Source organism: Macaca fascicularis, chromosome 13 (assembly GCF_037993035.2).
Source record: "Macaca fascicularis isolate 582-1 chromosome 13, T2T-MFA8v1.1".
Taxonomy (NCBI): domain Eukaryota; kingdom Metazoa; phylum Chordata; class Mammalia; order Primates; family Cercopithecidae; genus Macaca; species Macaca fascicularis.
The window spans coordinates 35,446,050-35,470,661 of record NC_088387.1 but is presented as its reverse complement, the minus strand read 5'-3'; the positions used below and the strand labels follow the sequence as shown (position 1 = coordinate 35,470,661).

The following is a 24,612-nucleotide window of genomic DNA, read 5'->3' as shown; positions in this document are numbered from 1 at the left end:
CCAGGGAGCCCAGCTATGTCAATGCATAGGTAACTGGGATCATAAAAGAAGTGCAAATTAAAACTTACCAGATTGGCAGAGAGAGGATTTGGAGAAATACGTTTGTTTGTGGGACAGTAAATTGGAACAGCTCTTTGGCAGGAAATTTGGCAGAATCAGAATTGGAAATGTGCATACCTTACTGGTTAGCCACTTTGGAGGAACATTTGCATATATACATGGACAAGACTGTTTATTACTTGGGAATAGTAACAGGTTGAAACAGCCTGAATGCCCATTGAAAAGTGAATGGATAATTTTAAAAGGTTATCATACAATAACTTTTTACATTGAAAGGAATTAGTTAGCTCTATATTTAATAACATGGATAATGCAGTCAAACTTACGTAGACACATGCAGAATGACAGTGTGTATACATTTTTTAGGGAGATGTATGTGTAAAAATACTTTAAAAGTTCTGGAAATACAAATACCAAATTCATCGTGGAGAGGGGTCACAAGATGACACCAGACAGTTTAGGTTAACCTGTAATGTTCTAGTTTATTTTTTTAAAATAATATATGATAACTTTTTTAAGTAACCCTTTTAAGAAAGCGAATTAGTGAGTAATCTGCCATCATTTTTTCACTGCCATTTGTTCAATGTGTTAGGAAAGTATGCTAACTTGCTAAGACTTAAATAGGCTAATGAAAGATCTGACGGAATGCTGAGAGATGAGAGAATGTGTCGTCATCACACTTGCTGAAGTGACATAAATGTGACTTCTAAATGTGGAAAGAAAACCTTGTGGATATTATATACATCAGGGAATTAGTTTTGATGAAATATAAAATTTCCTGTACTTTTGTTTTTCTCAGATGACTTATAGTCTTAAGAATGTTATGTTAGGCCGGGCGCGGTGGCTCAAGCCTGTAATCCCAGTACTTTGGGAGGCCGAGGCGGGTGGATCACGAAGTCAGGAGATCGAGACCATCCTGGCTAACATGGTGAAACCCCGTCTCTACTAAAAATACAAAAAACTAGCGGGGCGTGGTGGCGGGCGCCTGTAGTCCCAGCTACTCGGAGGCTGAGGCAGGAGAATGGCGTAAACCCGGGAGGCGGAGCTTGCAGTGAGCCGAGATCGCGCCACTGCACTCCAGCCTGGGTGACACAGCGAGACTCCGTCTCAAAAAAAAAAAAAAGAATGTTATGTTAAACTTTATTTAGAAAAATACTCTTGGTATAATTCCCTTTTGGAAAGGAAACACATAAAATCTAACATAGGAGCAAAAATACATTTGAGATCGAATTATCTTGTCTGTCATTTATTCCAGTGAAGCCTTTTCTAATAGTTCAGTGAAGGTCTCTATTCAGAGGTGCAGTGGACAGCTGGCCTGCAATTCTTACCATAAGGTTATATGTGGTTGAGAGGTTCTAAACCAGGAGGGTGCATCAGAATTATCTGGGAATTCAGTAAGAATGTGTGTGACAGTCCTCCGTGGATCTTGGGAGGCTTTGATGCAATAGGTCCAGAATGAAGCCTATGGTTTATTCTTGTATAACTGAATCAAGAGCTACCAGTTAAGTTAGTAAAGGCAACAGTAGTCCTGAAAGCCGCAATAAGAATCCATAGGAAAGTTGATAGAGGAAGTAGGCCAGATAGTTTTATGAGGGGAGGATGGAAATCACTAGCCCTGGGTTATGGCATTATCCTCCAGGCCAGAGAGGACAGGCATAGCAAAGAGAGAACATGTACCAACTAGGGAAAAGAACTGGCAGTTTTCTTCATTTCTAATTTATTCTAGTGACCTTGTGACATACGAACCAGCTTCAGATGAGATGTGCACTTTGTTACTGGCCAATACACTGAGAGTAGAATCACTTGTTCAGTTTGTGGCTGTGAAGAGCCCTGATGAGGATTAACTTGTGGTTCTTATTCTTAGGGATAAAGTAGCTGTTCTTCAGGCACTTGCATCCACAGTAAACAGGGTAAGTAGGATTTTAGTTTTTTTTAACCTAAAACTTGGCTAATAACATACTTTTTAACTTGGCTAATAACACATTTAATACTCATACCTGTTCATTATTCAGAATTAAACTGTTGTGGATCTAGAAAGTTTCTTTAAAATTATCTAATCCAGCTGAGCCAGGTGGCTCATGAATGTAATCCCAACACTTTTGGAGGCGAAAACAGGAAGATCACTTGACATCAGGAGTTCAAAACCAGTTTGGGCAGCATAGCAAGACCCCCATCTGTTTTTTGTTCGTGTGTTTGTTTGTTTTGAGACAGTTTCACTCTTGTTGCCCATGCTGGAGTGCAATGGCATGATCTCAGCTCACCGCATCCTCCACCTCCTGGGTTCAAGCGATTCTTCTGTCTCAGCCTCCTGAGTAGCTGGGATTACAGGCATGTGCCACCACGCCCAGCTAATTTTGTATTTTTAGTAGAGACGGGGTTTCTCCATGTTGGTCAGACTGGTCTCGAACTCCAGACCTCAGGTGATCCACCTGCTTTCGCCTCCCAAAGTGCTGGGATTACAGGTGTGAGCCACCGTGCCCAATTTTTTCTTTTTCTTTTTTTTTAAGAGTGAAATTATTGGCTGGGTGCTGTGGCTCACACCTGTAATCCCATCACTAATCCCATCACTTTGGGAGACCAAGGCAGGTGGATTGCTTGAGGTCAGGAGTTGGAGACCAGCTCAGTGAACATGGTGAAACTCTGTCTCTACCAAAACAACAAAAACAAAAATTATGAGGCATGGTGGCGCCTGTAGTCCTACCTTCTCAGGAGGCTGAGGCAAGAGAATCTCTTGAACCCCAGAGGCAGAGGTTGCAGTGAGCCAAGGTCGTATCACTACAGTCCAGCCTGGGTGAGTTAGTGAGACTCTGTCTCAAAAAAAAAAAAGAAAAATTAAAATTATCAAATCCCTTCATTTGGCAAATGAGGAAGCTAAGGTTTTGAAAGTGGCCAGTGACTGGTTACCATGTTAAAGCCTTAATTAAAGGCTTAATTCCACATCTTTTACCTTGAAATGCAGTGTTTTTCTACCATACCAGTGATCTTTAATCCCTGGAAGGGCTTGTTGAAATATATGTTCTTAGGAGATGATTTGGCTGTAGTATACCAACTTGGAGAAATAATGTACCTGTCATGCTGACAATCATGCAGTGATTAATCTGCGTCCTGGAGCCTACTGGTTTAATAGCCAAGCAACTAGCTTTATGATCTTAGGCAAGTTACTTTACCTCTTGATAACTTCTGTTTCCTAACTTATAAAATGGGGGTTTATTATAACACCAAACCTCAAGGTTGCAATGGGAATTATTAACAAATGAATTAATAAATATAAGAAGATTTAGGACAGAGTCTGGGACAAAGGAAATGCTTGGTACATGGTATTTTGTTACTGCTACTATATTGTTGATTTCACTGACATGAAGTTTGTTCTGTTGGCAACTCAAGAATAGAGTTTGTAGTCTGGTAGATACACTGAAACTTTGGTAAATGCATCAGAAATGGAACGTTCTGCTTGGTTGTAGTTTTTATTAACCGAAAACTTTTAATTTCATCTGTGGGGAAAAGTCTAAAATAACTAAGTCTTTTTTTCTGCCACAGTATCTGTATGGATATTGATCCTCCTTAGGTTGATTATTACAAGCACACAGAATTGTTCTTCTATTGTAGATGTTAAACTCCATCTAAAAATGGAACTACTAGGCAGGGCATAGTAGCTCATGCCTGTAATCCCAGCAGTTTGGGAGGTCAAAGCGGGTGGATCCTGTGAGCTTGGGCAACGTGGTTAAACCCTGTCTCTACAAAAAACACAAAAATTAGCTGAGCATGGTAGTATGGGCCTGTAGTCCCAGCTACTTGGGAGGCTGAGGTGAGGCTTACTTGATCCTGGGAGGTGGAGGTGGAAGTTGCGGTGAGCCGGGATCGCACCACTGTACTCCACAAAGTGAGACCCTGTCTTGCCCCCACAAAAAATAAATTAAATATAAAATAAAGATGGAGCTAGTAAATATAGTGTCGGGGCTAATGTGCATTAGTATACTCTACCAGTTTCTGAAAAAGTACTACATCTCCCTACTTGCAAAGCATTGAGGTTTTCAGTAGCTCACTTATCCATAAATAGGCACCTGAAATGTAAACATAGAAATGGACCTCTGAGATATTCTCAACATTTTAATGAGGATGGTCCAGGGCCACCTTCAAGTCAAAGAAGTTATAGAAATTACGTGTAGAATTGTGACTTACCTGGCCCTTGAAATCCAAGAGTTATTCGTTTATCCATTCATTCAGCAACCATATATTGTGCCCTTATGATGCTTATCAAGCACTGTGCTGGATATAGAATTAGACACAGTTATTGTGTAGTTCTAGAGGGGAAGACTGAGGTAGCACTGAGAAGGGGTTACTTCGCTGAGACTGGGAATGGAATTCTTTTTTTTTTTTTTTTTTTTTTTTTTTTTAAGAGATGGAGTCTCCCTCTGTCACCGAGGCTGGAGTGCAGTGGCGCGTTCTTGGCTCACTGCAAGCTCTGCCTCCGAGGTTCACGTCATTCTCCTGCCTCAGCCTCCTGAGTAGCTGGGACTACAGGCGCCCACCATCAACGCCCGGCTAATTTTTGTATTTTTAGTAGAGACGGAGTTTCACTGTGTTAGCCAGGATGGGGGGAAAGGAATTCTAAGCAGACATTTTAGAAAAGACAGCAATGTGGAGAATGGGAAACCTTTCCACTTGAAAGTGTGATAAAGATCTTAACATATCCAAAACCAAACCCCTTTCCCTCCAAACATTCCTCATACATTTCTTTGCCATCTCATTAATGGCAACTCCATTCTTAATAGCTGCTCAGGCCAAAATCCTGGGAATCATGTTAGCAAAGCCTTTGTTTATCCCTTCAAAAGATGTGTGAGGTCTCCGTGACCACTCCCAACTAAGAGTTAAGACAGCAAGAAGATACAAAGCAAAGTCAGCAAAGAGAAAAGGCTCATGGGATAAAGACCAAAAGAAATCAGTGACAAGCTTCCAAAAGACGTCTCCAGAAGATTCAACACAGGACATGCTTAATTCCTCCATCAATGACTTGTGACAACACATGCGAAGTGTCTACCAAAGCTCATTGGAGACCCAGTGCCAGAGTTTTTAGGGGAGGCTGGCCATGTAGACCAGGAAAGCAGATATTTGGCACAAAACACATTGTACAAACAGGTTAGGCACAGTGAACCATTGTTAGCAGTTTGGGAATGGTGGGAACCCTTCCAATATCCAGGTTCCCAGATGGCAGCCAAGGGCCAGCCTTGGAAGCAGACCTTTCTAAGGATAGTGGTTTCAGGCCTGTTAACTCTTTTCTGCAAAATATCAAAATTTTAGATGCTTGATATCACCACCGATCACCTTGGTGATTGTTGTCTTACAAGTCTGGATTAATTGCAACAGTCTCTATCGTCTCCCACTTCAACTCCGTACAACTGGTCTCAGTTCAGCAGCTGTAGTGACTCTGGATCATATCACTCTTAAGAATTCAACATTGGCTTTCCGTTAGTATAATTAAAAACTGAAGTTCACCACAGGGCTGCTAAGGTGAGGCTCAAGGGAAAGGGGTTTTTGAAAGGGGTAGCAGAAAGCTAGGTCCAAAATAACATACTCCCTCCAGGCTCCAGGTATGAGCAGCTTTCCCTTGAGAGCTGCAGGGAAGCTTCCGTGCCCCCTCCCCAAGGAGTCCAGGTCAGTAAGACAGGGTTAAGGATATAGGGTAAGTTTTTGTTTGTAATAAAGGCCCAAGTAAGGCACTCAGACACAGAAGAGAAGAATAGAGAAAGCAATTCTGGGGCATTTCTCAGTGGGGCCCCTGGTGGTATTGGAGAGTTGATTATGCTCAGGTTTAGGGAGCAATTTTAATGGGCAACAGGATGTGGGAGAAGCTGCCGCTGTTCACTCCTGAGGGGGTGCGGTGGTATCTTCCATTTGGAGGAGGGACTCTTGGTAAAGATGAACGTGGGTAGATAGTGACCTTGCTTTGGAGGAAATCCTATTCTGGGATTCTGCTGTTAGGACTAGTTAATTCAGATGATTCTTACCTAGAGTTTAAAACAGAAATAGTCCCCAGTGATAGCAAACTTAAATATTAAAATCAGCCATGGTGGGGGGGGGAGTACAGCTTAAGCCATTGTTTGCTTTGCGTAATTAAAGGCAAGTCTTGTAGAGCTGGGAGTACAGTGCAGGTGTTTGTCTTTTTTCTCTATATACACATGTATATATGCCCTCATACATTTGCGCATGTAGGTTACATACATAATTAAAACTTACAGAATTTTTGTTACTCAAAACTCAGAAGATCCTCTTAAAAGTGTAGCTGAAAAGACTTGTGGGCTGGATGCAGTGGCTCACATCTATAATCCGAGCCATTTGTAAGGCAGAGGTGAGAGAACTGCTTGAGACCAGGAGTTTGAGACCAGCTTGGGTGACACAGCAAGACACCCTCTCTACAAAAAAATTTTTAAAATAGCCAGCTGTGGTGGCACACACCTGTAGCCCAGGCTACTTGGGAGGCTGAGGCAGGAGAATCCCTTGAGCCCAGGAGCTAAAAGTTACAGTGAGCTGTCTTCAAAATAAATACAGAAATTGTATTATGTCTTTTCCACAGGATACCACAGCTATGCCTTATGCATTTCAAGATGATCCTTACCTTATACCAACATCCGCTTTGGAATCTGTGAGTATTTTCATATAATTTTCTAGTCTTTTATCTCTCTGGTTTGCACACAACAGTACATAAATAATTTAGTTGTAAGAACCTGGGAAAGGTTTACAAATGCTGAGAAATTGATAGACTTTGTGAATCCTTTACTACTTTTTTCAAAAAGATGTACATATCGTCAATGGGGAGAGGATTTTTGGTTTTGGTTTCTAATACTTAGGGCTTTTTCACACTGGAGTGACCCACTCAGTTTAAATGACTTGCTTTTTATATATTTCAATCTGTGTGTAAGATGCTAACTGAAATTGTATCACAGTAGAAAAGGTGGGATATTCTATAATTTCTAATTGGGATTCTGTTTGTCGTTGCATTTTTTTTTGTAAGGGGGGAGAAATTATTGCTGAAAGTGTAACTGTAATCTTGCTTGAGTCTAAATTACATGTATTTAAATCTTTTTCTTTATGTAGCATTCATTTTTACTGGCAAAGAAATCTGGGGAGAATGCAGCCAAGTTTATTGTTAATTCATACCCCAAATATTTTCAGAAGGACATAGCTGAACCTCATATACCGGTAAGGACAGGTAGTTACATTATTTACATAATACTATTTTAAATGTAAATTAAACCAGGCTTTCATAGCTAATATTTAAGTAGCCATTTGAATACCCTCCATATTTGGATGATAAGCCTTTTAAAGTGTGGAGTTAGCTTTGATCACAACACTAACCTTTTAAAATTCTTTCTGTATTTATTTGCTCTTCATCTTAATATTTTCCCCATTTGATTTTTTGTGACACCATGCTCTTAGATCTTTACTTCTGTGACTAAAGTTTCCTTCACTACCTCTCTATTCACATCTTTCTCTTCCATTTTTTTGAAACAGCGCATCATGCTGTCACCCAGGCTGGAGTGCAATGGTGCAGTCATAGCTCACTGCAGCCTGGAACCCTTGTGCTCAAGTGATCCTCTTGCCTCAGCCTGAGAAGTAGCTTGGACTACAGGAGTGTGCCACCATGCCTGGCCAATGTTTTTTAGTTTTTAGTTTTTGTAGAGAACTGGGTCTTGTCTCACTGCATTGCCCAGGCTGGTCTCCAGTTTCTGGGCTCAAGCAAACATCCTCCGCGGCCTCTGAAATCTCTGGGATTGCAGGTGTAGGCCACTGCTGCTTGCCCTTGATCCGCTTCTTTTTTTGCTTTTGTTTGAGATGGAGTCTCACTCTGTTGTCCAGGCTGGAGTGCAGTGGTGCAATCTTGGCTCACTGCAACCTCTGCTGCCCGGGTTCAAGCAAGTCTGCCTCAGCCTCCTGAGTAGCTGGGATTACAGGTGCCTGCCACTGCACCTGGCTACTTTTTGTAGTTTTAGTAGAGATGGGGTTTTACCATCTTGGCCGGGCTCGTCTTGAACTCCTGACCTCGTGATCCACCTGCCTTGGCCTTCCAAAGTCCTGGGATTACAGGTGTGAGCTACCGTGTCCGGCCTTGATCCACTTCTTAAGTACGGGTGTCTTTCTTAGATTTTTATGCTCATTTTCTTTTTTTATTGTGTACACTCTTCTGTTTCAGTGACCGTTATAATCCATTTGGCACTCTTGTATATCTAGCCTAGATCCCTTTACTTTGAACTCCACGTTGTATTTCCAGCTCCCTCTTTGTTCTGTAGTTTGGAGCGAGGATTTATGGAGTGTGGTGGGTATTGTGCTTAGTGCTTGTCCATACAGTGGTGAGCAAAACGGATGTGACTCTGCCCTCCTGAGTTTGTTGGTGGAAGTACTAATCTCAGACTCATCATATCTAAACTACTCCCGTCCCCCTACATGTCTTTGCTTCCCGAAGCTCACAGGGAAATACACACTTCTTGTTTTCATAGTATAATTTGTCGGTAGATGAGGAAGCCAGTGTGATTGTGTAAGTCAAAATACTAAAATCCTGAACTAAGACAGTGGCAGTGGTGGAATAATCATTTGTTGGTTATCTGCTTTCTCCATTAGATTGAGCACCCTGAAGGTAGAGAATGCCTTTCGTCTCTGTATCCCCTGTGCCGAGCTTAGCGTCTGGGATCAAGTAGTAGGCATTCAGAAAGTATTTGAATAAGTTAGTGAATGAGGTAAAATCAGCATACCTTGAGTAGTATTAAATGTTTAGAGGATACACAGCATTAGAGATGAAAGGTTTAGTCAATTCCCTGTGAAGACAATCATGTTAAAGTGATAAACGGTGTCTGGTGCAGGAAACATGAATTGGAGCAGTGAAGTTTTACTTTGGTATGTTGGTGATAAAAATTTTGTCCTACTCAGTTATCCTTTCCTCACCTTTACCTGTTTGTAGTAACTTTAGTCATCTTGTTTTCCTAGTGTTTAATGCCTGAGTACTTAGAACCTCAGATCGAAGACATAAGTGAAGCCGCCCTGAAGGAACGAATCAAGCTCAGAAAAGTCAAAACCTCTGTGGACATGTTTGATCAGCTTTTGCAAGCAGGTGACCTGAGTTCGATTAAAGCCCCTCTAATAACATGGGCTTTGAAGTGGGCCCCAGTTACATGATTCAGATATTTTGAGTAAAAGTTACAGGGCCTGCTATACTTACTTTGCTTTTATGGCTGCGTGCTTTATATTTTTAATAGTTTATTTCATTTTTAGCTTTAGTGTTATTTAAGAACTATAGTTGAAGTAGAATTGCAGCTTTGTTGCTTTATTGTAGCACTGGTAGAGAAATTGTATCACCCTTCTACCTTAGCTTCTGTTTTTAACGTTAGGTAGGTACGCAGTGCTCCCAGATTTCCTGTACTCTTTTTTCTTTTATTTTTTTTTTTCTTTTGAGACGGAGTCCCGCTCTGTCGCCCAGGCTGGAGTGCAGTGGCGCAATCTCGGCTTACTGCAAGCTCCGCCTCCCAGGTTCACGCCATTCTCCTGCCTTAGCCTCCCAAGTAGCTGGGACTACAGGCACCTACCACCACGTCCAGCTAGTTTTTTTGTATTTGTAGTAGAGACGGGGTTTCACCGTGTTAGCCAGGATGGTCTCGATCTCCTGACCTTGTGATCCACCCGCCTTGGCCTCCGAAAGTGCTGGGATTACAGGTGTGAGCCACCATGCCTGGCCGAGACGGAGTTTCACCATGTTAGCTAGGATGGTCTTGATCTCCTGACCTGGTGATCCACCCACCTCGGCCTCCCTAAGTGCTGGGATTGCAGGTGTGAGCCACTGTGACCAGGTTTCCTGTACTTTTTAAGGATGTTTGGAAGATTGGGCCACAACACACAAGAAGGAAATACATAAAAAGGAAAGCACACTCAGTAGGATCGGGGCTTTGATGCTGGTGCCATCTGTGTCACTAGTTGTTCTTAGCATTCAAAAAGTTACTTAATTTCTCAGAGCTTCTAGCTCTAAAATCGTGTGGTTCTCTGAATTGGAGCTGGATGTAAACTTTCGGAGCTACACATGTAAATAGCACAGCTGGTAAGTCACCATGAAAATGTACATATAGCAACATCAGAAGCAGCTGGCATTATGTGTTTAGAATCTAGAGTGCTATTTGGTGATTTAGAATAAACATGGAAGTGGTGGAAACTGGACTGAATCATTATACACTTGAACCCAGGAAACATTTGCAGAAAGCTATGTTTGAGAATTTTGGTGTGTGGCTTGGTACAGCATCAGATGTATGGATAAGTGATGGCAGTAGATTATAATTTAGTGAGGCGCTTCCCTCTGCTTGTTAATATGATCGGCAACTGATGTGAGTCTGCATTAAAGTTCTTAGTGCTAAGGCTTGTCTTTTTTTAGTTTTACCCCCTTTATTGGGTAGGTGTGTGCAGTCCTTCAGTAAAGACAGGTGTCAGACCCATAGCTCAGTAACTAAGTATACCAGGGAAAGGATCCTAGAACATTTCATTATCAGGCCCCTAATAAGTGCAAAACACTGTGCTAGTCATTTCACATACTTAATTCTACAATACCTTATTCATTGGTGTGTTTTTTATTTTTTTGTTTTGTCTTTTTTGAGACGAGTTTTGCTCTTGTTGCCCGGGCTGGAGTGCAGTGGCGCGATCTGGGTTCACTGCAACCTCTGCCTCCTGGGTTCAAGCAATTCTCCTGCCTTAGTCTCCCAAGTAGCTGGGATTACAGGCATGCACCACCATGCCTGGCTAATTTTTTGTATTTTTAGTAGAGATGGGGTTTCCCCACATTGATCAGGCTGGTCTCAAACTCCCGACCTCAGGTGATCCACCCGCCTCAGCCTCCCAAAGTGCTGGGATTACAGGTGTGAGCCACCACGCCTGGCCCTCATTGGTGTGTTTTATAGTAATCTTATGAAGGTAATTATTAGGTAATTTTTCCAGGGTCTCATAGCTTTGAGATGGTGTGAACCAGTTGCTTCTCCATAGCCTGTACCCTCTTCGCTCTGCCCTGCTTTCTCTTCTGGACTTTTACATTTCCTAATACTCATTTTAAATTTATCAATGTATTTTGTTTAGAAAGAAAATTTATTGGCTGGGCATGGTGACTCGCACCTGTAATCCCAGAACTTTGGGAGGCCAAAACAGGAGGATTGCTTGAGCCCAGGAGTTCAAGACCAGCCTGGGCAACATAGTGAGACCTCATCTCTGCAAAAAATTTAAAAATTAGCCAGGCGCAGTGGCACATACCTGTAGTCACAGCTGCTTGGGACGCTGAGGTGGGAAGATCACTTGAGCCCAGGAGTTCAAGGTTGTAGTAAGCTGTGATGTCCTTGCACTCCGGCCTGGGCGACAGAATGAGACCCTATCTCAAAACAAACAAAAAGATACATTTGCTTTTCTTGTAAAATAGCAGATTATATCTCATACTTCTCTTCCTCCTGTTCCCTTTTTAGCGCTTTTAATGAGTGTCAAGATGGGGACATAATGTTTTGAACAATTTTTAAGAGACTACTATAGTTAGACAATTCAGCTAGTGTTTCTAAGCAAGTTTTTAGTGAGTATCTGGATCCAAATGGAGTAATGCTACTTGCATTTGTTCAAATGGACCTGGGCTGGGGGAAGTAAGTGGGAATAGTTTGCAGTGTGTTCAGTTTGGAGATGATAATTAAAACCATGAACTAGCTTGAGAAAAATGAGTACGTAAAATAAGTGAGCACAGGCCCAAACTTCATCTTGTGTTCCAATCTTTTACATCAAATTACATGGTTAACAGGGGTTATGTCCCTGTCTATGTCACTCCAGGTGTTTAAGTTGACGTTGAGTGCATAAAGTAGTGGACAACATTAAGTATGTAGCCGTGAAGACCACAGCCAATATTAAAAAATGAAGCATTTTCACCTAACAGGCTTTAGTTCTTCATTGTTTCAAGGTTTCTTTCCCTTTCTGTTTCTACCCACAGGAACCACTGTGTCTCTTGAAACAACAAATAGTCTCTTGGATTTATTGTGTTACTATGGTGACCAGGAGCCCTCAACTGATTATCATTTTCAACAAACTGAGCAGTCAGAAGAATTGGTAACAACTGTTGGTCTTGATTTTTTTTTTTTTTCTTAAGCTTCTTTTTGAAGAAATCGCTTTTAAAAATAAGATGGGTTCTTTTGCCATGTGTCAGGGTAGTAGTAAGAGATTTGTACTGAGATGTGTGGTACGATAGCCTTGATTAAAAAGTGGTACAGGAAGAAGAGAGATTTTAAACAGTTACTTCTGTCCTAGTTTACTTTTTAACAATATGTTGTCCTCTCCTACCTCATATTAAGGCAAAGCGTTGATCTGAAATGTTTGGGCTGGCCTGTGTCACTTAGAGTAATAACATGATGTATTCTGGCCAGGTAAAGACTCCATGGCCTGGGCCCCCTCAAAAATTCATACATGGACTTAGAGGCGAGAACACACTAGGCTGGAGACAGAACAGTAGTGTGCGGGGGGCTGCCTGTAAGTTGAGTCATAGCCTCTCTCTCAACTCGTGAATTTTACTTCTAGAACTAGGTCTCAAGAAATCCTTTGGATCAGTCAAATAGAGATGCTCATGTGACATTTTTCATAAGGAGGTGTTTATACTTGTAAAAATGTTGAAAACAATCTAGATGTCCAACAGTAGATGATCAAATTATGATAAAAGTTGTGTGGCCATTGAGCACATTAGAGTAGATGTGTTTGGGTATGGAAAGATTCATCCAATAAGTGGGAAACAGGCTATCAGCAGTATATATTCCATTTTTGTAAAAATGTTTTTACAAATGCATAAGAAAAAAATCATTTAAAAAGTGTTTCTGGGTGATGGGATTATTGGTGTTTTTCTTCTTTTCTATCTTTCCTACTCTTTGCCCAACTAAATGTGGATTTCTTTTTTCCCCCAGAGACAGGGTCTCACTCTTGTCACCTAGGGTGGAGTGCAGTGATGCTGTCATAGCTTACTGCAGCCTTTAACTCCTAGGCTCAAGTGTTCCTCCTTATTCTCCCAAGTAACTGGGACCACAAGTGTGGGCCACCACGCCTGGTTAGTTTTTTTTTAGGTGGGGAGGGCGGGTAGACATAGGGTCTTGCTGTATTGCCCGGGATGGTGTCTTCAACGCTGGGACTCAAGCAGTCCTTCAAGCCTCCCAAAGTTTTGGGATTACTGACCACTGCACCTGGCCAAATGTGGATTGTTTATGTAGAGAACCTTACATTTTAAAAAGTGCATAGGCAGTGGGTTGCAGTTACACTTCACTTTCCAGAGCATCACTTCCTGAAGCCCTGCTCTGGTTGGCCCTCTACCTTTCCAGCCCCACCTCTTGAGGCAGCAGGCTACAGAGCCAGCACTGACCTCTGCAATGCCAACCAAGCCTGTATTGCTCTATGTCAGCCTCATCCCAGACCTTGGTTTATAAATAAAGACAAGATTTAGTCTTGTAAGAAGTCTTGCTGGGTGCAGTGGCTCACACTTGTAATCCCAACAGTTTGGGACGCCAAGGTGGGTGGATCATGAGGTCAGGAGATCAAGACCATCCTGGCTAACATGGTGAAACCCCGTCTTTACTTAAAAAAAAAATACAAAAAATTATCTAGGCATGGTGGTAGGCGCCTGTAGTCACAGCTACTCAGGAGGCTGAGGCAGGAGAATTGCTTGAACCCAGGAGGTGGAAGTTGCAGTGAGCCGAGACCATGCCACTGCACTGCATCCTGGGTGACAGAGCGAGACTGTTTCAGGAAAAAAACAAAAACAAAAATAGAAGTCTTAGTTTGCTTGGGTGAGTGTTAGACATTAAGTATATGTTGTTTATCTTGGTTTCACCCTAATTATGACAGTTTATCTGTATGGATCGAGCCAGATGTAGTCCCTGAGCAAATAGGATGTGTTGGTTGGTTTTCCTCTTTCTATCTGAGGACCAGGCCATACAGGGAAATGGCTTCATCTTGTCTCCACGCTGTCACTTGTTGCTTTGAGGGTCAACTTGGCTTTTCATCTGATTTGCACTTAAGAAATTAAATGTATAGGTGTAAGCGTTATTGGACTTCCTCTTTGCCATCTGCTGGATCTGTGTTTTCTTTATTTTTCTGAGTTCCCTTTGCCTTTCTGATTTTGAGTAGTCTGGGAAATGCATTCCATCACCTTAACTTTTATTTCTCTTGATGATTATTCATTTCAGGAAGAGGAAAATAACAATAAATCTAGGAGGCAAGCTGGTCATCAGTTTGGAGTTACATGGCGGTATGTCACACGTAATTAGAACCTTGAATTACAGTGTCTTACAGTACATGGAATATGCCCCATCACCCTGTGAAGATGTTTTCTTGTGATGTTCTTAAATAATTGATTTTTATTGTGCAATATAAATTTCACTATTTGTATTCCTATACATTTAGACCATTTTTCAGTAGGGTCTTTATCTCCATTCAGCAACACAAGAATCTGTTGAGAGGTTGACCCTTTTTTTTTCCCCCTCATCTGTTTAACTCTGCATAACTTTCATATGGTATGGTTCCTTTGGTAGTTTCATTAACAGTGCTACCTTGGAATATATACCTCTAATTCTGAAAGATTTAATACTTTTGTTTACTAAAAGTATCATGGACACTAGAGTGTACTGCTAAATTAAGACCACTGACCAACATGTAGACGTACACAGCAGTTTAAATGAAAGATAATAATTATGCTGGAGAATTTAAGTTAGCTGGGTGTCTAAAAGGAGGATATTTCATGTGAATGTCTGGAAAGGGAAAGCTACCATGATTGTCTAAAATCGTTATTGAAGTGATGAATTTGATAGGATGAAAGGTTAAATTCCTTGGGGTAGGCTGGACGTGATGCCTCACGCCTGTAATCCTGGCACCGTGGGAGGCCGAGGTGAGTGGATCACTTGAGGTCAGGAGTTTTGAGACCAGCCTGACTAACATGGTGAAACCCCATCTCTACTAAAAATACAACAATTAGTTAGGGGTGGTGGCATGTGCCTGTAATTCCAGCTACTCCGGAGGTAGAGGCGGGAGAATCACTTAAACCCAGGAGGCCGAGGTTATGGAATGGGAGAAGAGATGAAAGTACATATGCTAGAATATGACCAGAAGGATCCTCCAAAAGAAACCATTTTGCCTCTGGGAAATAGCAGCTGAAGATTGAAGAAGGATGAGGAATCTTTACTAGGGACCTTGTCATACGGTTGCTTCTTGTTTTTAATGCATAGATATTTATATACTTGTTTATAAACTTTTCATTTTCAATTCTAATTCTGCCACTTAACCTGCAAAGCCCCGACAACACATTAAGATTGTTAAGTCTTGATTTTCCCCATTTTCAAAATGATGATAACCATAACGCCCTGTAAGAATTGAGATAATGCATGTAAAGTACTTGGCACATTGCCTGGAACATAATAAACCGTCAGTAAATGGTGGTAGCTCTGATTGGTATTTCCTGTTGCCCGGGTTCACATTTACTCTTTTGTGTCTAGAGCAAAAAACAATGCTGAGAGAATCTTTTCTCTAATGCCAGAGAAAAATGCATATTCCTATTGCACAATGATCCGAGGAATGGTGAAGGTACATTTGTTTTATTTATTTTTATCTTTAATTTCCACCAATCAGGGTGTTTCAGCCTCAGAACCACTAACATTTTGGGTCAGATAATTTGTTGTGGGGTCTGTCCTGTGTAGGATGTTAGTAGCTCTCTGGGTTCTACCCACTGGATGCGAGTAGTACACTCCTCCCCCACTTTCAGTTGTGACAAATAAAAATATGTTCAGACATTACCAGTAGATAGAAAACCACTGCACTAGAGTATGAGCTTCATGAGAACAGGAGCCTGATCTATTGAGCCTGAGCTATGTTACCAAACTCTAAGACAGAAATGTGCAAGGACTTCTTAAGTAAATGAATTTGATGATGCTTAATTTTTCCTTTTCCTTTTCCAGCACCGAGCTTATGAGCAGGCGTTAAACTTGTACACTGAGTTACTAAACAACAGACTCCATGGTGAGTTTGAGAACTCCCCTCCATCCCTTTCTCCATTTCCTTCTTTCTCTTAATTGTCTGTGTGAAGGCTTTGGATCTTGCCTCAGTCATTGGCCTATACTTTGTCTTTTCCTGAGGCATAGGTGATTGAAGCAAGAGTAGAGATCCAGAAAGGAGAGTGGTTTTCCAGTTTTGTGGGCATGTGATTAGCCAAGGGACACATAGGAATGACTGCTTTGCCTTAAACTCAGCCATTTAGGGATTCATCTTCAACCCCAAATTTTATCATTTTTTTATTTTACAGCTGATGTGTACACATTTAATGCAGTGATTGAAGCAACAGTATTCGTGATAAATGAGAAATTTGAGGCAAAATGGAGTGATATACTGGTAAGGAGGAATCCTCAGTTTATTTTTTAATAGGGCTTAAATACTCTTTGCCAGAAATAGATGGGCTGGCCAGGTGTGGTGGCTCAAACCTGTGATACCAGCACTTTGGAAGGCCGAGGCGGGCAGATCACCTGAGGCCAGGAGTTCGAGACCAGCCTGGCCAACATGGTGAAACCCGTCTCTACTAAAAGTACAAACAAAGCCGGGCGTGGTGGTGCATGCCTGTAATCCCAGCTACTTGGGAGGCTGAGGCAAGAGAATCGATTGAACCCGGGAGGTAGAGGTTGCTGTGAGCAGAGATTGTGCCACTGCACTCCAGCTTTGGCAACAGAGCAAGACTCCTTCTCAAAAAAAAAAAAAAAAAAAAAGAAAAAAGTATATGGGCTGGAAATAGCATTTATGAGCATGTGCATGGCAGTCACTGTGTAGCAGTTAACTGTTCACTACCCTTTCCGCAGCCCTGGAACTCAGCTCTGTCTGGCACATGAGAAGAAAAGGTTACTTGACCCAGAGTATACAGCTAGAATTCTGGACCATTTTATTCATTTATTTTTCATAATAGTTTTTCTGTTACAAAGTAATGCATATTTGCTGTCAAATTCCTATCAGGTGTAAGTTCAAAAAGTTGAAATCACTGGATTGATTCTTGCCTAGTAACTTAAGAACAGAAACGGCTGGGCACGGTGGCTCATGCCTATAATCCCAGCACTTTGAGGCTGAGGTGGGTGGGTTACCTGAGGTCAGGAGTTTGTGACCAGCCTGACTAACATGGTGAAACCCCGTCTCTACTAAAAATACAAAAATTAGCCAGCCCTAGTGGTGCACGCCTATAGTCCCAGCTACTCAGGAGACTGAGGCAGGAGAATCCCCTCAACTCAAGATTGCGCCCCTGCACTCCAGCCAGGGCAACAAGAGCGAAACTCCGTCTCAAAAAAAAAAAAAAAACAACCAAAAAAACTACTTTTTTATATCATACTGGTCTATTACTTTTGAGTCTTTTCTTGGAAAACTCTCCTTGGTAGAAGACTGAAGACAGTTGACCACCTTGATCAAGTGGGGTGGGTGTTTGAATTAGCAGGCTTCTTTAAAAGGCAGAATCATGGAACCTGCTAATTAATAAACAGTTCTTAAAATAGGGATATAGTTACTAACCTGCTTTAAACATAAGCAAGAACGCTGAATTCTTAATTTTGTATGAAACAGATTATTGGACAGATTACCCAGGCATGAAAGATACTTGTTTTTTATTCAACTAGGAGCTGCTAAGACACATGGTTGCACAGAACGTGAAACCAAATCTGCAGACTTTTAATACCATTCTGAAATGTCTCCGAAGATTTCATGTGATTGCAAGATTGCCAGCCTTACAGCTTTTACGTGAAATGAAAGCCATTGGAATAGGTGAGGATGCGCCCTTGATTCCTCTGAAGACAGAGACTGTGCCAGCCAGAGGTTTCAGGTCAACATAAGCAAAGACCTTTAAATTCTTCTTCTGCTTACATAATATGCTGGAAATTTTGTTTCCATGTTTGGCACATTAAATTAAATGTACTGTACTTATGGTGGGAGTGTCTTTATCATCTTAGTGTTCATTAGTATTTTAGGTACTTTGTTTATGGTTCTGTTGAATCTGAGGAGAAGTGATTGCTTTGAGTTAGCTAGTTTTAAATTCATGACATTTTTCCAGCATAATTAGGTATTTGAACCTAAGTGTGTGCTAGTGTATTGTATATTTTTCATTAGTTACTTTATTGAAAGTTGCTTTGGGAATCAATTCACTTAAATATATTTTACTGTTCTCAGTGAAGAATGTGACTAATAAGTATTTGGACTTTCAAAAAGTGATTAAGTCTTTATGACAGTTTTTCACCTTTACATTAATGAGTTGGAAAATATCTTTGTTCAAAGGAATAGAAATGCATCTATTGCTTAAATATTAACATTAATATGTTTTAAATTCAGTGTGTCTCAGTAAACTATATTTTGGATTGCTGTGTGTTTACCTCATTGTTTATTTTTTCTATTCACCTGGTAATTCGAGAACCCTCGCTTGCAACATATCACCATATTATTCAGCTGTTTTATCAGCCTGGTATGTATGGCCTTAAACTGTGTTAATTTATATAGAAAATTGACCAGCTTTCTTGAATTTATGTGATTAATTGTTGCAGGTTATCTTCTCTGCATATGAATTAAGAAAAGATAATTTGTAAATTAACCTGTACAGCCTGAGCAGAAAGTTGTGGCTTTTTTTTTAGAGATAGGATCTTGCTCATTGCAGCCTTGAACTCCTGGGCTCAAGCAGTCCTCCCTCCTTAGCCTCCTGAGTAGTTGGGATTACAGATGCCTACCAGCATGCCCAGCTGATTTTTTTTATTGGGCAGGGTCTTACTACCTAAAATTATTCTTGAGGTTAGCAATCTTGTTTATGGTATGAAACTTGAGCTGGAGGGGAGAGGGTTATGGAATGTACTGTCAGTGATGTTGTACAAACAGGAATGGTTAGAATGTATTTTGGCTGAAGTCCCTTTTGTTCTCTGGAGCTATGCTATTTAATACCGTAGCCACTAGCCACATGTGGCCAGTTAATTAAAATTAAGTAAAATAATAAATTATTTTGTCACGTTAGTGCTCAGTAGCCATGTGTCTAGTGGCTACCATGTTCAGTGATGCAGGTTCAGAACATTTCCATCTTTGCCAAAAGTTTGTGGACGTTGCTGCTTCAGAGGAAGGTAAACTTATTGTGAAGCCTTTTGGGAGGACCTCAAGGCTCCATTCGTTGTCCACTTTTAGGTCAGTTCCAGTGGGAGCTCTGCTCTGTAGATGGACTTTGGAGAGAGACACACCTGAACTGAGATGTCGGCTCTATCATTTATTTACCAGCTATGTCAAAGTGACTGGATACCTACCTGAGGAATAGCAGCAGGGTGTGGTAGTTAAATGAGTTCCACACCGTGTCTGCTACTGTGTTTGGGAGGCACATATGAGACACTCAGAATCTTTTAGTTCTTATCCATTTATCCCCAGCCTAAGAAATAACCCTTGAGTTCAGAATTGACAGTTCTAGTCATTCTTTCTCGTGATAGACTATAAAAATTACAGAAGAGAACTTGATTCTCTCTGGTTTGGAGGACTAATTTTGTAAAATCCATATCATCACCTGTATAGGCAAATTTTATCTTTAGGAAAAGGAACCAAACAGTTAATTGACTGTACCTTGGAAACAGATAAAGTTTCCATAATTGTGTCCCCTAAAATTTTACTCAACCTTGGTGAGATTGTGATGGAGCTAGTATTTCTGACCCCAAAGTATATTCCTTTCCTCTGTAACTCTCATCACTGGTTCAATTGCTAATCAAAGTCAGATGTACTTACATTTCCTAAGTAACAGCCAGGACTGGGGGATGGGGAATCTGGGGGAGCTGTGTTGGTTTGTCTTATGTATATAAATTGCCTGTCTGCAATAATAATTTTGGCTTACGCCTGTAATCCCAGCAATTTAGGAAGCCGAGACAGGAGGATTGCTTGAGCCCAGGAGTTTGAAAACAACCTGGACAACACAGAGAGACCTGCATATCTACTAAACATGAAAAAAGTAGCTGGACATGGTGGCGCACCCCTGTAGTCCCAGCTACTCAGGAGTGTGAGGCGGGAGGATTGCTTGTGGCCAGGAGGTGGAAACTGTAGTAAGCTGCATTTGTCCCACTGCACTCCAGCCTAGGTGACAGAGCAAGACCCTGTCTCAATAATAATAATAATTTCTAGGAATTGACCCAAAAGAGAAAGCCTAAATTAGCCAAGAAACAATACATTGAAAAGAGAATATTATGTAACTGATAAAATTAAGAATGTTAGCAAAGGGAAACATGCTTGAGCAAATTGTGAAACTATCTGCACTGTCATTACAACTCTGCTACCACGAACACACAGAACAGGTAGGGAACAGAGTGTAGAGAAATATTTGACTGGGAATATTGCAGATGATTTTCTGACCTATTAGTGCTCAGCTCACATTATTTTTAAGCACTGCCCTGTCCATTCTAGTTTACTTTTTCTTGACCTCATTCTGATTATATTTAAAGGGAACACAAATGATTACTAGCAAAAAACATTTTTGGTTGGGCGCAGTGGCTCGTGCCTGTAGTCCCAGCACTTTGGGAGGCTGAGGCGGGCAGATCATGAGATCAGGAGTTCAAGACCAGGCTGACCAACATGGGGAAACCCCGTCTCTACTAAAATTACAAAAAATTAGCCAGGCGTGGTGGCAGAGGCCTGTAGTCCCAGCTGCTCGGGAGGCTGAGGCAGGAGACTCGGTTGAACCCGGGAAGCAGAGGTTGCAGTGAGCCGAGATTGTGCCATTGCACTCCAGCCAGGGCAACAGTGCATCACTCCATCTCAAAAAAAAAAAAAAAAAAGTTTTTCTAAGTATGCTGGTTTGGTGAGGGAGTGTGTGTTACTGTCTGCCTCCTACTCCAGTAAGTCAGGCTTCATGTGAAGAGCCTAAAGAAAGGGGAAGTCTCAGTGGAGCACATGAATAGAGACCTGTGATTATTCCAGATTTTACAGAGAATTGCTCTCTGCAGGGTGTAGTGTGGTTCCTTTAGCAAGCATTGGCCTCCACCCAGCTCTATGCGAGGACTTAGGCTGGAGGTGAAGGAAGGAGAAATGTGTCCCTTTGTACTAGGTACTGTGAGGTTGGTGGTGGTAAAGGAAGTGGATTAAACACATTTGCTTTCTTGTTCTGCAGGAAACCCTTCAAATAGATCATCCTTCATCATTTATGATATAATGAATGAATTAATGGGAAAGAGATTTTCTGCAAAGGACCCGGATGATGGTATGTACAGAAATCACTTGTGTTTTCCTCTTCTAAAGACAGAGGGCTGGTTTCCCTGAGTGCCAGTTAGAGGCCTCGTGATCCCTATATAGCTTAGTAGTATTTTTTTTTCTATTTTTTAAATAAATTTGAGTACATAGTAGGTGTATATAGCTTAGTAATATTTGCCATGATCTTTCTGAGAGAGCCAAAATGTGTATGGCACGTTCCTGCCTCTCTTAAGTTTTTACGTTCGTAGCTTTATTTTACATGTTACCAGTTTTGTTGGCGGGATTTTTGTTAATGTTACTGACTTGAAAATATATTTTATCCATTGTAACCAAAGCTCTTGTGAACTTTGATTTTCAGATAAGTTTTTTCAGTCAGCCATGAGTGTAGTAAGTATCATTTCTTTATTAATTCACTATCCATTTCCTAAATTTATCTGTAGCTGGAGGGTTCTTCCTGGTTCCTTTCATTTTCTAACTCTTCAGTCATGTCTTTGCTTCTGTTTTTTCTTCTTTCTCTAAAATCTATAATTTTTTTTTTCTCTTAGAGATAGAGGTTCACTGTGTCACCCACGCTGGAGTGCAGTGGCTCACCACAACCTCTGCCTCCTGGGTTCAAGCGATTCTCCTGCCTCAGCCTCTTGAATAGCTGGGACTGCAGGTGTGCGCCACCACACCTGGCTAATTTTTGTATTTTTTTTTGGTAGAGATGGAGTTTCACCATGTTGACCAGGCTGGTCTTGAACTCCTGACTACTTCCCAAAGTGCTGGGGATTACAGGCGTGAACCAACACAGCTGGCCTAAAATCTGTACTTTTCAATCACATACTGTCCCTACCCTTTGTTTATTGTTTACGTTGATGTTTTTCATGCCCTCGAACAGATAAGCTTCCATAATATTTCGGATTTGCCTATTAGTAAGTTAAAATTGATAATGGTTTTTATATTAGTTTATTTAATCGTGCTTATTGTAGGAAAAATTTCAAGCAGTTTTAAGATGAACCCTGTTCCCTAAGGGTAATTTAATTGCTTTACTATTAGATTGGTGCAAAAGTAATTGTGGCTTTTGCCATTACTTTCAGTGGCAAAAACCGCAATTATAAAAGCCGCTACTTTCAATGGCAAAGACCACAATTACTTTTGCACCAACCTAATATTTAGTGTGGATCCTACCAAGGTATTTACTCTGGGTACTCAAGTGTATGTATATCCAGGCATACTTTCAGGGTGTTTTATTTATTGACAGCAATCAGTATTTCATAGTAAGAACTATAACTTAACTTTCCTGTGGGTAGATTTTGGGATTACTTCATGGAGATTTTTACTAGTCCAGACTCTGCACTGCAGGTGTCTTTTGTGCGCTTGACCAGATGTTGTTATAGGATTAATTTCTAACGGTATAATTGCTAAATTAAAATAATATAGTAATAAATTTCACAGGACTTGGGATTTGTCTCCCCCCATTTCTTGTAACTTATTTGCTGTCAACCAATAATACATTTAATCAACATTAAGTATTTTCACAAGACGCTCTACTGTTTTTATTCATTTGTGAACCACGTGGCTGACAGGGTATCAGAGTGATACTTACTACTTGCAAATTTTCAGTGCTCATCTCTCAGAGATCTAGAACTTGCCTACCAAATACATGACCTTTTAAATACTGGAGACAACCGGAAATTCATTGGACTTGATCATCAGCGTAATTTCTATTAGTAAGTGTGTTGGAAATGTATCCTTTTGCATGAGTTACCATATTCTGCAAGTGGGAGGCTGTTGATGTCCCTTCATACCTCACCTCTGGTTTCAGGCAGCATGCCAGTGATCTAATAGGACATGTTAATTGAGCACTTAGGAATTAAAGCAGTGGTAAAACTGCCAGATTTGAAAGACTGTACTAGTTTGTGTCCTTTGAGTTTGGTTTGGTTTTTTTTTTTTTTTTTTTTGGCAACAGATTAAAATCTACATATCTTTTTCCTCTACCCCCTCTCATTTTACATTTTCAAATTGTCATAGCAGGGTGAGCCCTGAAGATTTCCTCTCACCTGCCTTGCTTTTGTATTCAAAGATCAAGATACTGGAACCCAGAGATACTCCCTAAATGGGTTTGCTTTTAGGCAGATAAGAACATGAATTTAAGAAGGCAGCATGTTAACAGATGTGTGAGAATCGTTTTCTGTGTATCCAAATCCTTGTTTCACATTGAATGTTTCTAAAATGAATTTGAAGTTCAGTATCTATTCACCATGACCTAAGAGTAGACAGAGGAAACAGTTAGAAATGAGCCGGTGAGGGTAAGGTGTTTAGTTGGGAAGTCAGCATATACTGGCAGCTCTTAAACCAAGTATTGGCTCGTTTAACTTGAAATTGTCAGTATTTTGAAATTCTTTGTAACATATAATATGCTGTAATTTCACTCATTATTTCCCCTGTTAGACATAGGGACTTTAGACTAAACATACTTTTTGCCTTCATCACAGTTCCAAGTTCTTTGATTTGATTTGTCTAATGGAGCAAATTGATGTCACCTTGAAGTGGTATGAGGACCTGATACCTTCAGTAAGATGGTTCATTACTTGTTATTTATCATTCTAGATGAATTGGGTTTCTGTAGATTAATGCTTTAAAAATGTGTTTCTCTTAATCAGGTCTGCTTTCCCCACTCCCAAACATTGATACATCTTCTCCAAGCACTGGATGTGGCCAATCGGCTAGAAATGATTCCTCAAATTTGGAAAGGTCCGTTTTACTTTGTATGTGTCCAGGTGCATGTCACCTCAGTATCTTCTATTTTGATAATGAATGTGTTAACATTACTGTTAGGGATGAAAACTTCCATTTTGACTGAACTGAATGTGTTAGTTGAGAGCTACTTCAAGGTCACGTGCTCATGTTGCATGTTGACTATCAGGAGAAAAATTTGTTGAAAATGACTTAAGTCAGTCCCTTGGTGACATAGGAATGAGCTGAGTTTTGTGCACCTGTTGTGTGATATGACCCAAAGAAAGTAAGTGCTGATGACGTAGCAGACCCTAAATCTGAATGAAGACCTTGGATCCGAGAGCCTGTGCAATTCCTCTGTGCCAGTGTGGCCTCACTTTACTAACCAGTCAGTGATGATTATGATTCCAAGTAATAGCCATGAGCGTCACGCATCACGGGTGTGTGTACTGGTCTGTCTTATGTGTATAACTTGACTGCAAAATGAAATAGATACTCTGTATCTTCCACTAGGTGACTACTGTATTATAAGTAAGTAGGCTCTAGTCCTGCCCTCCTGCTTCACAAGACTGCTGTAATGAGTAATAAAAGTATATCAAAAATTCC

General features: G+C 40.8%; 1 protein-coding gene across 12 annotated transcripts in view; it reads left to right on the top strand.

The window, feature by feature from the left end:
- PTCD3 (pentatricopeptide repeat domain 3) overlaps positions 1-24,612 on the top strand; it is a 31,502-nt gene that overhangs the window by 2,772 nt on the left and 4,118 nt on the right. For 2 of the 12 annotated variants that reach the window (XR_012422090.1, XR_012422088.1), the window contains exons 4-20: positions 1,925-1,970; positions 6,632-6,700; positions 7,153-7,257; positions 9,037-9,160; positions 12,041-12,156; positions 14,271-14,332; positions 15,573-15,660; positions 16,032-16,092; positions 16,376-16,461; positions 17,718-17,862; positions 18,503-18,553; positions 19,957-20,147; positions 21,209-21,298; positions 21,647-21,675; positions 22,894-23,000; positions 23,766-23,844; positions 23,934-24,024. Coding sequence is in view for 2 of the 12 variants with exons in the window: in XM_005575388.4 (XP_005575445.3) it covers positions 1,925-1,970; positions 6,632-6,700; positions 7,153-7,257; positions 9,037-9,160; positions 12,041-12,156; positions 14,271-14,332; positions 15,573-15,660; positions 16,032-16,092; positions 16,376-16,461; positions 17,718-17,862; positions 18,503-18,553; positions 21,209-21,298; positions 21,647-21,675; positions 22,894-23,000; positions 23,766-23,844; positions 23,934-24,024 (1,349 nt within the window). In the remaining 10 variants the exon portion in view is untranslated. Of the gene's footprint in view, positions 1-1,924; positions 1,971-6,631; positions 6,701-7,152; positions 7,258-9,036; positions 9,161-12,040; positions 12,157-14,270; positions 14,333-15,572; positions 15,661-16,031; positions 16,093-16,375; positions 16,462-17,717; positions 17,865-18,494; positions 18,554-19,254; positions 20,183-21,208; positions 21,299-21,646; positions 21,676-22,893; positions 23,001-23,765; positions 23,845-23,933; positions 24,025-24,612 lie in introns of those variants that run through there. The other 10 variants (XR_012422081.1, XM_005575388.4, XR_012422089.1 and 7 more) reach the window with 9 other exon arrangements.